Raw genomic sequence first — 17,575 nt, 5'->3', positions numbered from 1 at the left:
GGAGTGTGGCCTGCCAAACACATTGAGTGAGGGGAAAGACCAGAGCTGCAGCTAACCCTGGACTTGAATAGAGTGTGGTTTGGATAGAGGTTCCAGGGAAGGGGAGGTCACATCCTAAAAGCAAAGCTTGACCAAAAGCCTGCTGTTAATTCTCCACAAAGAACACTCACACAGGCCTGCCTGGCGGGGACTTTGATTGGAGGAACCCCGCCATAGATTTAATGGTGAACCAATTTTATCCCGTGAGATGCGCAGCTTCCTTCTCCTCACATGAGGTATTTCAGGAAAGTTGATTTTTGTGGCTCCCGAGTTAATAAAGGGACTTACAACCACTCTACCCTGAAAAAGCAGTCCTAATCCCATAATTCAAAGGTCAGCACTATTTGGCAAAGTCATCAAACACAAAGGTTTGTTGTGTTTTCTTAACTCCTAGCTCAGAGCAGCTGTGAGCAAGGAGCTGGGAGCCTCTTTTCTGGCTTTGCTGTGACTCCATCCCTGCTTGGCACAGCTGTGGACTCCACAAGCCTGCACGGGTGGGAGGTGAGTGAGGCATTCTGAACCAAAGACTCACAGACAAGTGAGAGCCGCCTCTCATAGCCCCACTTCTCTCAGTTTGTGGGGTTTTTTTGGGAGGGGGGAATGTTCTCATTGCTGGCATCCCCAGCTGAAAGTCCCTAGATGAGCCTGCACACTCTCTACCACCTCTTTATTCTCCTTTCTCAGTCCAAGGCATCTCTGGGTTCATCCCCCTAGTGAGGCTTCTTAGACAACTTAGCTGTCCTCACACTGTGGGCTCGAAGAGCGGTCTCTTCCTTCACTCCTAACTTCTGGGCTGAGGCCACATGCTGGTACTCCTCGCCCTCCATCTGCTGCTGAGAGGCAGGCTACCCATACCAAGCATTTACTCTTTGGCAAATACATCAGAAGTCAGTAGAGGGGTTTGGAAACCAGATAGCAGTGACTGCCAACTGTAGGGGACAAATTATACTGCCCACTAAGGGGCATCGCAGAAACTCTTCTACTTATACTAGAGGCCAGGAAAGACATCTCACACCTCTTCCTTGGGATGGGGGAATGGGGGCAACTAGAGAGAAAGAGAGATGCAGAACCACCATAGCCCACACCCCAAATCCTTGCCTAATCCTCACTCTGCAATAGCTCATTGCCCACAGATGTCCCAAATATATGTGACAGTAATCAGCACCCCTTCTTCTCAGCTGTGAATAAGAATGCCAGTCACTTCCTTTGCTTCAGGTGGAATGTCCAGCATTCCCAGCCCCGCCTGAGATCAGTGCCAAGCACAACTACGTCAGTTAAAGAGAGAATCAGGGACAACTGATACAGCAAGAAGAGAAAAATCCATGGATGCACCTAAAAAAAAGTGGGGAAAGACTCCCCAGAGACCTCAGCCAGGAGCTGCTGAGGTGTCAATCAAGTCATACCTACCACACTGGGCACTGGGCTCGGACACTAGGGAAGCCCGGTTCCCTGGCCAACCCAGCTCCTTCCTGACCTGCCTCAAGGTCCTGGGACTGAGACCATCTACAGGAGAATGAACGGACATTAGCAATCCTAACTCTGTCACTTAGCCCAGTTACTGTGTAAATGAATTAGCATATTATTAGTAAGAATGCATACTCATGGGGGGGGGCAGTCTATTCCTGTCTAAACATACAATGTACCAAGAAACAATCGGACTGATAATGCATCCAAAATTCAGTAAGGAAAAGAGAACTACCCTTATTATAACGTTATGATATCTGAAATGTAAATATGCTATAAATATTGGCACAAAGAATTCTAGTGATGTTAATGTTTAACCCATATATGAAAAACTCCACGATTGCTGAGAATTATGGTGTTATAGACACATAAACACATATAACAGGTACACACACATACACATACATTTTGCATTTTGGGAGCGATGCTGTGATTGTCTGTTACATGGTATTTATTACAGAAGTTATCTTTTGCTTACCTGAAGGTCCGTTGGTGTTTCTGGGTTTTTCGTTAGTTCTTTAAGATCACTGATTTTGGAATGCAGTTCTTCCAATTTCAAGGCTTTGTTTTTAACTTCAGACTATGAAGGCAAAGACACAGGGAAGGACATCACTAATCCAAAGACCGACAGGCCACGCTTGGCATCTCATACTGAGCACTAACAGACATGACACCAGCTTCCAGCAGTGATTAGAAAGTCCGCCCAACTTTTTCACTAGTGTGGAAAATGTTACCGTTAACGTTCACTCTGAATAAGAGCGGGTATGTGGGAATTTCTCCCTTCCCACCCTCTTTTATTGGGAAAAAAAATTCCCCTGGAAAAAATGAAACACTGACCAAAAGCACTGAGTCAGTGACGATGTCCACCAGGCCGCCATTTATTCATTAGCAGTATTATTACCAGTTACTATGGCAACGGCAAAGTCTTACAGAAGCATGCTAAAATAAATGCACATGGGGACTGCTCAGCGACTGTCAACAGCACACAGAAGACATGCTTCACATAAATATTTACAAGACCTTGAAGCAGAAATAATTTTGAAATTTGATATTTTACCTTCCCCCTTTTGGAATCAACAATTAACATATGAAAGAATACCAAACCAAGATTCATTATCGAGCAAAGCCACTTATAAACTTCATAGTTTTGAGTCACAAAAGAATATTTAATGCAAGAGTCCCCTCAGCTTGAAAAACAGGATCTAGGGCTCTGTGACCACAGAATTTCCAATGGCTTGAGCTCAGAAAGCAATTTATTGTGCCATATGGAACTCCCTGCCAGGGCTAGTGGCCTTTGACAGAAATGGCTGGGTGTTTAGGGAAGTCACCTGCTGACCTCCACTCACTTAGAGCATGGTGGGAAGAAAGGCAGTAGAAAGGACAGGGCCAGGGACTGGGCTGACTCTAGTGCACTGATTTATTAACAGACATGTCACAGGGTCAGCAACAAAAAGCCCGTTTCAGAGAGACTGCACCTTATCACACCAAATAAGGGTTGGCGGCACACGGATAGCAGAGTTCCTGCAGTCCCCAAGAGGCTGATTTGACAGCTCCCTGTCCTACTAAAAATCATACTGCAGTATCTACCACCGCCGGAGACTCTAAGCATGGGGTCGCTATCCTCATGGAGCAGGAAGATGCACCATAGAGTAGCACAGCGTTCCGTGGCTGGGTCAGCTGCAGATGTAACAGATATCAAGAACCCAAGGGCTTAGTGCACACTAATGTGTATAATAACAATTAACTAATGATAATGTTTTTCTTTTTGAGATGTGGTCTTGCTATGTGACCTTGCTAGTTTCTACCTTGTAAGCATCATCTGCCTCAGTCTCTTTAATGCTGAGGTTAGAGCTTTGCACCACCATTGCCTGACCCCCCCCTCAAAAAAAAGTATGCATTATTTTGTTTTTAAGAGAATTTATTTAACTGTAAATGTATTTACAATTAGGCTTTTTAAAAATGTGTTTGAGTGTTTTTGCCTGCAAGTACGTGTGTGCAATGTATGCAAACCTAGTGCCCACCAAGGTCAGAAGGTACTTAATCCCCAGGAACTGTAGGTACAAATGGTTGTGTGTTGCCATATTGGTGCCGGGAACTACACCCAGATTCTGTACAAGAGCAGTGGGTAGTCTTAGCCAGAGAGCCATCTCTTCAGGCCCTACAATTAGTTTTGTTTTGTTTTTTGAGACAGGGTTTCTCTGTGTAGCTTTGTGCCTTTCCTGGAACTCATTCTGTATACAATTAGTTTTTTAAAAGATTTATTTTATTTTAAAGATTGTATGGATATGTGCACACGTATGTATGTGTGTGTCTGTGTGCATGTGTGTATAATTGTGTGTGTGCACATAAGTGCAGGTGCCTGTGGAGGCCAGAAGCATTGTGTACTCCTGGAGTTACAGGTTGCTGTGAAATTACCAACATGGGTATTGGGAATTGATCTTAGGTCCTCTGCGAGTTGATATTGATACATTCTTACCACTAAGCCATGATTCCAGCCATTCAGCTGGGTTTTTGTTTTGTTTTTTAAATTTATCTTTATTTTATGGTATGGGTGTTTTTTCTGCATGTACATCTGTGCACCACAGGCATGCCTCGTTCCTGCAAAGGCCAAAAGAGGGTGTCATAGCCCCTGGAACTGTTTCAGATGGTTGTGAGCCACCATGTGGATAATGGGAACTGAACCCAGGTTCTCTGGAAGGGCAGCCAATGCTTTTAACCACCAAGTGAACTCTCTAGCCCACAATTAGTTTTTCCTTGTGTGTGTTTAACTCTGGCTTGCACAGTTTCTAACAATCACCCTTTGTGAGCCTGAATACCCAACTTCAGCACAGAACACTATGTGAGCTGCAATACTAATTTTAACATCAGCCATAGCAACTAAAAAGGATCTTGGGATTCTTCATTATGTCTGAATGTTTAGTCTGTATCATTTTCTTGAGTTCTGATACCTTTAGAAATTGGAATTAGATTACAAGATCTCTCAAAATCTATTTGAGTCTGAGATTGCCAAGTAACATAGGCAGTACGGTTAAACAAGACTACAGTCATCCATTCACTTATCTGTCAAGTTCTTCATATGTGCCAGGCCGGGGTTGGGGTGGGGGTACCAGGCTGCTGAGTGTGGATAGGATCTTCCCTCACTTTAAGGACAGTCAATTACATGCTTTTTGAAACAGTTCTCTCTGTAACCTGTCTCACTTCTTTCCTTTCCTTCCTTCCTTCCTTCCTTCCTTCCTTCCTTCCTTCCTTCCTTCCTTCCTTCCTTCCTTCCTTCCTTCCTTCCTTCTTTCCTTCTTTCTTTCTTTCTTTCTTTCTTTCTTTCTTTCTTTCTTTCTTTCTTTCTTTCTTTCTTTCTTTCTTTCTTTCTTTTTTTGATTCTGTTTCTCTGTGTAATTTTGGTGCTTGTCCTGGATCTCACTCTGTGGACCAGGCTGGTCTCGACCTCACAGAGATCCGCCTGGCTCTGCCTCCCGAGTGCTGGGATTAAAGACATGCGCCACCACCCTATTGTCACTCTATGTTTTCTCAATTATGTGTAATGTGCATTTAAATGTGTATGTGTGTGGGCATGTGTGCAGTCTGTGCACCTGTGTGTGAAGGCCAGGGGTCAAGTTGAGTGTCTTCCTCAATTGCTCTCCACCTTATATACTGAGGTAGGGTCTCTCACTTGAACCCAGAGCTCATTGACTTGGCTAGTCTGGCTGGCCAGCTCACTCTGGGGATCCCCTGCCACTGATTCTTGGAGATAAGATTACAGGCAGACCTCCACATCTACAGGCCATATGAGAGTTCTGGAGATCTAAGACCAGGGTCTCAAGCTTATATAGCAAAAACTTTACTTGTCATAAACACCATGACCAAAAGAAACTTGGGGTGGAAAGGATTTTTTTGGCTTATACTTTATGTCAGCGTCTATTACTGAGGGAGATCAGGGCAGGAACTCAAGAAGAAGAGGCAGGAACCATGGTCAAAAGTTTCTCACTGGCTTGCTCCGCATGCCTTGTTCAGCTTGCTCCTTCATACGACCCATCTGCCTAGGGATGGCTCCTCCTACATAAATCATTAATCAAGAAATGCCCTAGAGGCTCATCTGATGGGAACAATTCCTCAGTTGAGGGCCCCTCTTCCCAGATGGCTCTAGTTTGTATCAGGTCAGAAAAAAAAAAAAACACAAAAAACAAAAGCAAAACCAGCCCCTCCCCTAAAACCCAGGTAACTGGCAAAACGTTTGCTAAGAATTTCATGGATGAACTTTAAAAACTGACACAATAAATGGGATTAAAAGTAGTTTAGAATAAGTAACCAAGCACAATTTTCAAAGTCTGGGCACTTTCTAACCTTCAATTTTCTCCTGTTTCCATAAATAAAGTATAACATGGCACCACAGTATAACCGCAACACAATGTAGGTTCTCAATAGAGATATTTCTTTTCTGAATGAAGAACATTAGGTGCAAAAAGTCACAAACACTGCCATTTGGGTTTCACAAAGGAAGGTGCCATGTTTACAGAATAACTGGATACTCAATGTACTTTTCTTTTTATATTAATGTTTGAAGTTCCTTGATAGGAGTTGAATGAAAAATGTCCCCATATGCTCATGTGTTGGAAGATTTGGCAGCCAGTTGGTGGCACTGTTTGGGAAGGTCACTGAAGCTTTAAGAGGTGAAGCTTTGCTGGAGGAACTACGTCAGTGGGGTGGGCTTCAGGAATTTATACCCTGGCCCCACTTTTAGATGTGGTGGGCCAGCCTCACATCCTTGCTTCCATGCTGTCCTCGCTAAGATGGACTGTATCCTTCTTGGAATTATAAGCCTAAATAAACCCTTCCTCTCCAGAGCTGATTTCTGTCAGGGTATTTTATGACAGCAACAGAAAAGTTACTCATATAAGGCCCAACTAAGAAATGATTATTAAAAATGCTTAACCAGAGCCTAATCAATTTTTAAAATCATCAGTAGGTGACTTTTGTCATATTCTTCTGTGTCTTTGAAAAGCAGAATGGACTTAGAATACCCATTTTTTTCCCTCTCTTATTTTATATAATCATGTACCCCTACCTCTGCATGTATGTATTGTCAGTTACCTCGAATTCTTTCAGGAATTCTTCAGTTTTGAGGCTGCTGTTCAGATCGCTGATGTTTTCAGCCAGTTGTGGAAGAGAGCTGTTGGACCATCCTTCAATCTCATCTTTACTTGAAAGGACATCATCCCAGATGGACATGCTTACTCTTAACCTGTCCATGTTTCCTTCAATTCTCTCTGATACCTGGGAAGGAAAACAGGAGCCAGATCATCAAAATAGGAGGTTCTGGAACCCTCACTCCCCTACCAATGCTTTCATGATAAGAAAAATGATATTCTGACAAAATTATACACTAATTAGTGTATCTTAAATGCTAATAAATACACAGACTAAATCCATCAATGGGAGAGTTGTTTGAATCCTGAGACAGTCACTTTTCATTCATAAGTTGGGGTACTAATGACAAAGGGTATGTTAGAATACACAGAAGTGTCACTCACTACATAGGAGTCTACAGGACTGAGGTCCGTATAGGATGGCATTGAATTTATTTTCTTTATTTTTTAAAACTTATTTTTATGTGTACAGGTGTTTTGCCTGCTTGTATATATATGCACTACATGTGTGCAGTGCCTGCATAGGCCAGAAGAGGGCATCAAATCCACTGGGGCTAGGGTTACAGATGGCTGTGAGCTGTTGTGTGAGCGCTGGGAATCAAACCTGGACTTTCCACAAGAGCAGCCAGTGCTCTTAACTTCTGAGTCATCTCTGCATTTGTTTTCAAGGCAGCACTACAAGCACTTTTGTTTGTAATGCTGGGATACAGGGGTGGACATCAATTAGACTTGAGCATATCTGTGATACAGAAAATATTTAGTGTCTGGCCATGGAGCTAGTGAATGCTGGTGCAAGAATTTAAAGTCAGACTTCTAAAATACAAGCCTGGTCCTCCTCAGTGCAAGACTACAGCCTCTATTCTGTAAATTCACATTTATTGCCATTTAATTTTCTACCAGATATGGATAAACCATCCAGTTTTTATCCATAACGCCAACATTTTGAGAAGGGAAACATTCTAAGTTATAATTTGTCATGCTTGTAGTTATCAAATGAAATTCCAGAAATATGCCAGTAAGTTTTGTCAAACTAGTTCACGGAACCTTTTCTATCTCCAGCTATTATTTTTCTTCACTTTGGAGTTAACTCTGAAAACTCGGGAGTCCCAATCTCTGGTTAATCCTCTGCCGGTTTGCCTGAAAGACCCTGCATGTAAGCCGCTCACGGACTCCAGGGGGCGCTCTTACATCCAGCCACTTGTCCAGGGTGCTCTCCATGTCAGTCTTGACCAAGCTGAAATCTCCGCTGTGGATTCTTTTCAGCTCAGATAGCAACTGTTTGCCTTTGCTGGTAAAACCATCCAACTCTTTCTGTTTAGAATTCATGTCGTTCCTGGCAGTTTCATGCTGTGGACATAAATGTTTCCTTAATTAGAAAAACAACCAGTGATGAGGGTTTAAAAACATTTGCCCTCCACTTTGTTCCATTTTATGCAGAAACTAATGATAATATGTGAATACGTATATGTATTTATACACATGCCTGTATATACATATAGACAGGTATATATATATATATATATATATATATATATATATATATATATATATATATATATAATTTTCTTGAATAATTATTTTTTTTTTTAGAATATTAGTATTCTTAGAAAAAAGGTTGAACTGCTAACAGGAATTATCCACATCTAGATGGACTAACAAGGAATAATTGTGCAGAGAGTTGCTTTAAGAGTAAAATGCATGAATGAACATTGAAGACCATTTTACCTTGGAAAAAGCCCACTTGAGGTCCTCCTGGTCCTTCACGGCAGCTCTCATGGCAATAACGTTGCCAGCATTTTCCAGAACTTTACACACAGCTGACTTCAAATTCTGATACTCTCTTATTAAGTCAATAAGTCCACAGCACTGACCCTGGCTGTAATGATTAAAGAAAATATCTCACTTATCACACATCAGGAGGGGAACGAGTTCTCTTGGATTAGATCATTGCACAAGTGTATTCAAAAATGACCTAATATATCATTGTACAAATGTATTCAGAGATGAGTGTGGGTACCCAGAGAAAACCATGCTCTCCTCACCGAGATCAATACTGTTGTTAGTTAATACTGCTAAATTCTAACCCCAATCTGCTCTCCAACTCAACCTTACAAATACTTCAAGTTTTAAAATGGTTTTCCATGCTGCTTTAGTTATTTTTTGATACTATAAGTAGAGGGGAAGGTGGGGAGAAAGAAACCATAACAGATAAAAACGTTTGTGTCACATGGTTAAATTAAAAACCTATGTTAAAAGCCATTATATAAGTCATTCCAAATTTTCTTTCAAAGGCCTTTGTATATATGCATTGGGGTCTGAGGCTCACTTCTTTAAAATGCAAATGGGTGGTGAAATATCCTAGCATCCTTCATTGAAGAGATCCTCTCCATCAACTTGCTTATGTGACACTGTTGAAAATGAGTTGATTGTGTGTGTGAGTGCATTTCTCCATCTTATTTGTTCTATGCTCCATTTAATTATTCTTCAGCTAAAATATCGCAGTGACCCAGGACATGGGAATCCTGTAATGCCTTTTTAAAAATTAAAAATAGGTATGGTTAGATGTTCCTGTTTGTGTGTGTATATGCATGTATGCGTGTGGAGGCCAGATTTCAATGTTGGGTATTTTTCTTAATCTATCTCTACATTATTTTTTGAGTCAGGCTCTCTCACTGAACCTGGAGCTCACCATTTCATTTAAACTGGTTGTCTAGCAAGCCTCAGAACCCTCCTGTCTCTACCCGCCCAGTGCTGAGAATATAGGCATACACTCAGTTTCATGTGGGCGCTGGGTTGGTACTTTCACTCGGGTCTTTGTATCTGTCTAGTAAACACTTTACCAACCAAGCCATCTTCCCAGCCCCACTTCCTCAAAAAATGACTGACTACTCAGTTATTTGTTTTTACATATAAAATTTAGAATTGTTTGTCAAATTCTGTAAAATTATGTAGAGATTCTGTCTGGGATTATACAGATATAAGAAAGACAACAACAACAAAATCCCAGCCAATGTCAGTAAATACTAATTAAAGAAGGTACAGACAGATAGCTATAAAGAGAACTCTGCACCTATTATCATTAATTACCAGGCAAATGCAAATTAAAAACACGAGATACTGCTGTGTGTCTGTTAGAATGGCGACTACTGGATCACATGTGTAAAACTTGACAGTAGTCAGTGTGGGAAACAAGTATACCTGCTGCAGATTTTACCTGCCTGGAATAGGTATTTTGTTGAAATTACTTGTCAGTTTTTTATACATTTAAGCAAACTTACCCAACAATCCAGTGGGATAAAAAAATCAGAAATGTGAATGTCCATAGATGTTTAATATTTAATGATCTAAACCAGAAAGACTCCACTTGGCTATCAATGAGTGACTATATGGCCTGTGGGACATCCATTCAATGGAGTTTGCAACTACATATCTTAAAACTGAACTAGTCACACTCTGTGGAAATTAACTATTAAAGATGTGTTACATCTGTTTATGCTGCAGAATATTACTTTAACTGTGTAACAGTGTGTTACATTTGTTTATGCCTCATTTGTTTAACAATGTAAGGATATGTGTTTAATTATGTAAAGATGTGTTGCATTTTTTACACCTTGCCTGTCTCAGGCATCTGATTGGTCTAATAAAGAGCTGAACGGCCAATAGCTGGGCAGAGAAAGGCTAGGCAGAGTTGGCAGACAGAGGGAATAAGTAGGAGGAGGAATCTAGAATAGGGGAAAAGAATGAGAGAAGAAAGAGAAGGGAATGAGGGGAAAGAGAGAGGGACACACCGGGGCAAGAAGCCAGGCAGCCACCAGCCATGCAGACATGAGAAGCAGTGAAAGTAAGATACACAGAAGGAAGAAAGGTAAAAGCCCTGAGGCAAAAGGTAGATAAAGAGAAACAGGTTGATGTAAGTTAAAAGAGCTAGCCAGAAAGGAGCCTAAGTTAGGTCGAGCATCAAAACTAATAATAAGTCTCTGTATCATGATTTGTGAACTGGTTGGTGGCTCAAAAAGAAAAAGCCTAGTATATTCTCTCTCTCTCTCTCTCTCTCTCTCTCTCTCTCTCTCTCTCTCTCTCTCACACACACACACACACACACACACACACACACACACACACAGCAACATCCATTACATACAACTGGGGAGAAAATGAAAGGACAGATACAAAGTGATCCGAGGTTGCCAGGACCTGGGGCAAGGGAGAGAGATGGGCTCCGTGAGACACGAGGGGCTTTTTCTGTTGTTAGAACCGATACTGTGAAACTTGATAGCTGAGACCACTAAATGAATTTGTCCTAGAACCCCCTAGGAAAAAAGGAGGAGCTTTACAGTAAAACGTATGATGGAAAGTTAAAATACAATGGACTCAATTACAGGTAATATAACAAAACAAAGTTAAAAATTCTAATTGTAGCAGCTTACAATGGCTGATAATTATTGCTTTTCAGGCATTTTTTTTTTTTTTACATTAACTTCACATACATTTGCAATACCAAGAGAACAACTTCAAACACAGTTCTGAAGGACTGATGTTTTAATGTTACTAACAGGGCTTAGAATACCGAGGGCGACAAAAAACCGTTAGACTGTTGTTCACATCTTCAGGAAGCAGCAAGTTAACGCACAGCATCACAAAATGAACAAAAGTTGGAAACTTTGACAACAAGATCAAGAGGCGTCTGACTTACTTCTCATGAATTAGTCTTTTAGTGTCTTCCCAGGTAGCTTCTAAGCGATTTATCTCCCTATCCACCTCAGGTGCAAAAGCCATGTCCTTCTGAGCAATTTGTTTCGCTTTGTCTTTCAGCCAAGAGAGCTCGTGCTCATGGGAGTTTAGTTCATCCTCTAGCTGGTTGAATACTCGCAACCTGTAAAGTCAAATACTAGGTTAGTGCCAACCTACCGAAACCAGAAGTCCCTACTTCCTCTAACTACATGAGCTCAGAAAGCACATTTTAACACAGCTAGCAAAACTCTCAACACAGCAATTAAACCAATGCATCTTAACGGATAGAGAGAATTTTAAAATGGTTTTGCAAAATAACCACATATCAGAAAATATTGAAAGTCACCCTTACTGTTTGTTTCCAACATTTTATTGAACTTTTTTCTCCTCCTCTTTTTTGGTGGTAGAAGAGTTCTCAATGGAGACTAACTTGAGAGGCCAAGCAGGTGAATTCTTCTTTTGCAAGGTCAACATAGGAAATCTTCCTGAGCTCTGGGGTCCAGGTCGCATTAATAATTTTGCTTCATTATTACAGTTGTTTCATTTAAAATCAAAAGAGCTCTATCAAACTTTATGAAAAACATCTACTCTTAAAACCTAAATTACCCCCTTTAATAAAAGATTACTGTGAGAAAGCAATCCTGATTTTATGTCCCCTAATATATAATCATTTGCACATCTGTAATATGTGGCCATACAGGAGGCTACTGACTCATCCATGCATTTTGGTGTCGTGCTGTAGTGTATACTATGCACTAGCCCATTGATTCCCAAGGTGGCTGCAGGCAGATGTCCCAGTCTCCACACCTTGCAAACATCATGCGAAGTTGCCTACTGCAAGCAGTACAGGAGGCTTCCATATATCTGAGACTGAGTAAATCCAGAAATTTATTGTAACCTTTTCTTAGCCAACGTGTGCTTTTGAGTGGATTAGAGAAGCTGACAGGGCTCTTGAGCCCAGCTTGAGCCTCCATCTCCAGCAGCTTGAGGATCCCCCATCTGCTTGGTCTGAGCTGGCCAGAGAGGGTTAATGCTATCTTGCGTCCTCAATGCTGCTGGTAGCTTCCAAGATGAGCTACCAAGGAAGCATCTCCATCCCTCTTTACTTGGAAATGTAGTTTAACTTTCTCAAACCTTAATCTTTCTTGCTAATTTATTGTTAAACTCATCTGAATGTGTTGCTCTGATTGGTTAATAAATGAAATGCTGATTGGCCAGTAGCCAGGCAGGAAGTATAGGCAGGACAAGCAGAGATGAGAATTCTGGGAACAGGAAGGCTGAGTCGGGAGTCACCAGCCAGATACAGAGGAGGCAAGATGTGAAGGCAGAACTGAGAAAAGGTACCAAGCCACATGGCTAAACATAAATAAGAATTATGGGTTAATTTAACTGTAAGAGCTAGTCAGTAATAAGCTTGAGCTAATGGCCATATAGTTCATAAATAACATAAGCCTCTGTGTGTTTACTTGGGTCTGAGTGGCTGTGGGACTGGCAGGTGAGAGAGATTTGTCCTGACTACCAGCAGGCTGGGACACAGGAAATCTAGCTACAATAAGAGGTCTTCTGTATTTCTGATGTAAACTGCATTTCTGTTTTGGCTTCCTGTCCGGTTCTGATTAGAACTGGATAAGTGACAGTGGCGTTGGCAGAGACAGTGATCCTCATCAACTGTGGACGTTGGTGTAAGTGTACTTCCAAGTTTCTCTGCCTTCAGAATCGGAGACTGATCTCAAGCTCTCGAATAGGGACAAGGTTTTGTTCATGAAGTAAAAGAAGACTGTAGTGGAGTCTATAGTCATAGGTGAAAATCACTTCCAAATTTACTAAGGGAACTGACTCCTTTATTTCTTTACACGGCTCCTTTGCTTCTCCACTGAACATTCCTGGAAAAGCCCCAGCTTAAATCGAACTCTTTTGCCTGTCTCCTGCTTCCATCAAAGCAAAGAGTTAAAAGCAGTTGTGGAGAACCATTTGGCCCAGCTGACTGACATCACTTTAAATGAATGAACATGGCCCTCAGTCGGCCACCTGCCTCTCTGCTACACTCCTCTTTTTAAGGGAGAATGTTATCCATCTCCTCTCCTTGGCCATTTGTCTTCTCCTCTCAAACAGTGAGCTTGCTCCAGTCCTTACTGAAGCACTAGTAACCTACCTCTTTAGGGAGGAATTTACCAATACTTTCATCATCAGGACCACACATTTATATGGATCTCTGCCTGCATTCTTTAATTTTTTGAAAAAGATTTATTTTTATTTTATGTGTACGTGTAAACACTTGTATGTATATCTTGTACCATGTGCATGTCTGGTGACCAGAAAGGCCAGAAGAGGGTGTCAGATCCCCTGAAATTGGAATAAGAGCTATGGATGGTTTTGGGGCATCATGTAGGTGCTGGGAACCAAACCCCAGCCCTCTGCAGGATCAGCAGGTGGTCTTAACTGCTGATCTCTCCAGCCCCTCTACCTGCATTCTTGATAGTAAGAAATTGCTTGCAATAGATAATAGGATGTGCAGGCAGTGGTGGTGCATGCCTTTAATCCCAGCACTCGGGTGGCAGAGGCAGGTGGATCTCTGTGAGTCTGAAGCCAGCCTGGTCTACAGAGTGAGTTCCAGGACAGCCAAAGCTACACAGAGAAACCCTGCCTGCATCCGCCACCCTCAAAACAAAACAACCACTGCAAAATAAATAAATAATAGATAGATAGCTAGATAAATACAACAACAAAAACCACCTAATAAGTAATAGGATGTATGGGCCTCATGTAGGTGAGGTCTCAGAGTGTCCACAAATACACTGTTCTTAGAAAGGTCCTTACAGAAATCAAAGACATGTTAACAGTTCCCAAGTGTCACATTTACCTTCACAGAAGGGATGGGGGAGTGGATGACACAGAGATACACACAGAGACAGCAAGAAGAGGAAGTTGCCTACAGAGGGCACTATTTACTCTTTGCAGGAAAATGAGTTTCAGAACAAATGAAGCCGAGAAGGTGGGCCTCCCCCCTCGTTCCCCCACCCCCAGGTTTCTGACCTGTGCTGCAGAGCCTGGCGGGTGGGTTCCTTCAAGCGCTCCTGGTCAGCCCTTTCTTCCACGTCTTCAATGCTTCTCAGCAGCTCTTCCTTCTGTTCTTGGAAAGCTTTTTTCAACATGGCCAGGGCATCTGCCTCACTCTGCTTGGTTCCCAGAAGGTTCTGGATCCTCTCGACTTCTAGAGAGAGCTGGTCAGTGGTGGCTCTGCAGGAGGTCCTTTGCTCTGCGCTTTTCAGGTGGTACTGGGCTTTGGTCAGGATGCCGTCGAGACCGATGGCGCTGGATTCTAATGCTTTCACATCTTGAATAGCATCATGAAGGTCTTTTTTCAGGGAGTCTGACTGCTTCCTACTCATGCTTTTGGTGGCTTCCACTGTTTGCCTGAGCTGGTGGAGAAGAGTGGACGCAGAAGCATGGCTCTGGAGGAATTCGGCTAGCTGTGTCAGAGCCAGCCTCCGCCTCTCCACTACCTGGTTGGCCTCCTCGAAGAGCTGGAAGCAGTCATCAGCCTTGATCTGGAGTGGGTGAAGGTCCTCGGCTCGGCCCAGAGACTGCAACTTCGCTAAGTGACCTTGCAGACTCTGTGCTTCTTCCCTCTTCTTCTCTATTTCTGCAGCGTGGTCCTGGAAGGGAAAAGAATCTTTGATTCTCAAACACACTACGGTTACGACAGATAAACAACAGGGTTTGCGATCTCAGGGTAGATAGTACATGCGATGGATAGCCTAGCGTTTATTTATTTATTATTTATTTCTATTTCTGTGTGTGTGTATGGATTTATTCATGTGTGCCTTGGCATGCATGTGGTATTATTTATTTCTATTTCTGTGTATGTGTATGAACTTATTCATGTGTGCCTTGGCATGCATGTGGGCATGCATGCGTGTGTAGGTTAACGGTTAACGTTGGGTGGCTTCCTCAATTGCTCTCCCCTTCATGGTCTCTCAGTGAACTTTAAGGTGTCTGATTGGGTGAGACTGGCTGGCTAGGAAGCCTCAGGGATTTTCCTTTCACTGCCTGCTGGAACTAGGACTCTAGGCACATACTACCATGTCTGAATTTTGTACGTGAGTGCTGGAGATAAAACTCTGGCCCTTGTATGGGCATGGCACCTCACTGACTGACCCCTTTCCTCGGCCTTTAGCTTAGCAGTTAGAATTCATCCACAGGGTGCCTAAGAGATGGCTCAGTGGTTAACCATGATTCATGCCCTTTCAAAGGGCTCCCAGTTGCCTGTGACTCCATCTCCAATAAATCCAGTGGTCTTTTCTGGCCTCTGTGGGCAGCTGTATTCACATGTATAAACACACACACACATATCACACGCACACACATATATACATAATTAAAAATAATAAAGTAAAAATTTTTAAGTTATCTATAGCAAAGCTTTCAGAAACATTCATCAGCTTTTCCATTTTGCTCATCTATGTGTGCCATATAGAACACAACTCTGATTTAATTACTTTCCAATCATATCTATGTTTTATTCTGACCAGCTCACAATACACCATGTTTAAAATCCAGCAGAAGATTGTCATCAGTTTTAGCACGGCTCCCACCATAGAGAAACCATCACTGGTTTTAACCTTAACCACGATGGCTTTAGATGGCTCCCAGCTTGACAATTAAATCACTTCTTCTCACTCCAAACCCCTGACTTCCTTTGTACTTAGAGGTTTTTCTCTAGAAAGCCTACCCAAGTAAGTCCATTCTCTCTGTACCTTTGAGATGTCAGTCTTTGGAAAGCCTCTGGTTTTGGTCAGCTGACCAGCCTGAGAGCCATCCCTTTGAAGTACCGTTAGTCAGAAGGCAGCACCTCTCGGGTAGTCTCTTTGGAGTGCCAGAGGCTTTCAGCCTGTGCCATCCATCAAGCAGTAAAACTCTCCTGTCCTGAAGACTAGAAGGTTTACTTTTCCTTTCTTAGAGGGGGCATTCAAAGCCACCATAGAATAAACACTCAGAGATTATCAAATGTTTTATATGGATTCTATATAGAAACTCTAGCATCTCAATACTTGGTCAATATCTGATGTTGAATTTTAATAGCACTAAACAGATATTGTTCATAGGTTATAAATAAGGGAAATATCAATAATTCATGAACTTGGAACCATTTCATACTAAGTAGTTAATTCGGAAAATGAGCCTTTAAAACACTGGAATTTGTATCAGTCTTTGGTTTTGGACCAAAACAAAATAGAAAACCCAAAAAGGGAAATTCTTAACATTTTGTGCTAAAAATTACAGTTTTGTTTTTGTTTTTGTTTTTTTGAGTTACCCAGCTGTTTTACCTGAAGTAATTTTTATCTGCTTAATCTACCTGCTTAACACAGTGGCTGGGTCCATAAGTTCAATCATTAAGCCATTTTTTTCATACAACCAAAAGCTGAATTGTTGCTGTGTATGTATTTAAGTGTGTCGTCCCTTTGAACTCAAGGACTCTCTTCTCTGAATATATCTGTTTTCCACCTTGAGAGAACCCATTTTACCTTGTGCCGGGTAAGAGCCACTTGATGGTCCCTTACGCTTATCTCAGAAGTCGTTTGTAATTCACTGAGAAACTGCTTAATCCAGACCGAGAAGGAAAACAGCAGCTCATCAAACTGCTTGTGCTCCGCCAGCACGGACTGGAGGAAGTGCATCCTGTGGGGAGAAAGGGGGCAATAAATGGTTGGCAATGACCAGAATGGTTCCTGCTATACTTTGGGAAAGGAGTTTACCCCCTGAGCAAAGTTATACAGTTATACAGACACAAGCCAGACCTCTGGGTATATTCAAATCCCCAAGCCCTGTCTTTCTCATGGTTTTCCTGGTCTCAGTGAACCCCTGTCCGTTCTGGTAGGTTGCCCTCCCTCCTCTGTGCTTCCACACCACATCGGCATCACCATCCCTGAGCTGGGCCTGATACTCTAGCAGCACCACAGCACCACATGCAAAGTGGTACCTCTCCCTGTGCCCTATCCCACCCACCTCCAGTCTAAGCCCCTTCCTCTCTTGCCCAGTTTCTAGAAGTACTCTACACAGGCAGTCTTGCTGCCTCCAGACCTCCCCACTGCCTGCACTCAAGGTGCCAGCCAGGCAGGACTTACTGGATTAGAGAATTCCTCTTATGTTTCCATACCACTTCCTGTTAGAACTATAGCTCCTTACTGTGCTCTAGTGGT

General features: G+C 42.3%; 1 protein-coding gene across 17 annotated transcripts in view; it reads right to left on the bottom strand.

Annotated features, from left to right (window-relative positions):
* The window catches only part of Syne1 (spectrin repeat containing nuclear envelope protein 1), a 477,641-nt gene that overhangs the window by 265,497 nt on the left and 194,569 nt on the right, over window positions 1-17,575 (bottom strand). For all 17 annotated transcript variants that reach the window (XM_052750933.1, XM_052750946.1, XM_052750935.1 and 14 more), the window contains 7 exons: window positions 16,901-17,054; window positions 14,409-15,031; window positions 11,338-11,517; window positions 8,370-8,520; window positions 7,833-7,991; window positions 6,589-6,771; window positions 1,982-2,083 (listed from right to left, as the gene is read on the bottom strand). In XM_052750933.1, the coding sequence (XP_052606893.1) occupies window positions 1,982-2,083; window positions 6,589-6,771; window positions 7,833-7,991; window positions 8,370-8,520; window positions 11,338-11,517; window positions 14,409-15,031; window positions 16,901-17,054 (1,552 nt within the window). The remainder of the gene's footprint in view (window positions 1-1,981; window positions 2,084-6,588; window positions 6,772-7,832; window positions 7,992-8,369; window positions 8,521-11,337; window positions 11,518-14,408; window positions 15,032-16,900; window positions 17,055-17,575) is intronic.

This window comes from Peromyscus californicus, unplaced genomic scaffold, assembly GCF_007827085.1.
Source record: "Peromyscus californicus insignis strain IS unplaced genomic scaffold, ASM782708v3 Scaffold_22__1_contigs__length_63687245, whole genome shotgun sequence".
Lineage (NCBI taxonomy): Eukaryota > Metazoa > Chordata > Mammalia > Rodentia > Cricetidae > Peromyscus > Peromyscus californicus.
This window is presented reverse-complemented; position numbering and strand designations above follow the sequence as displayed.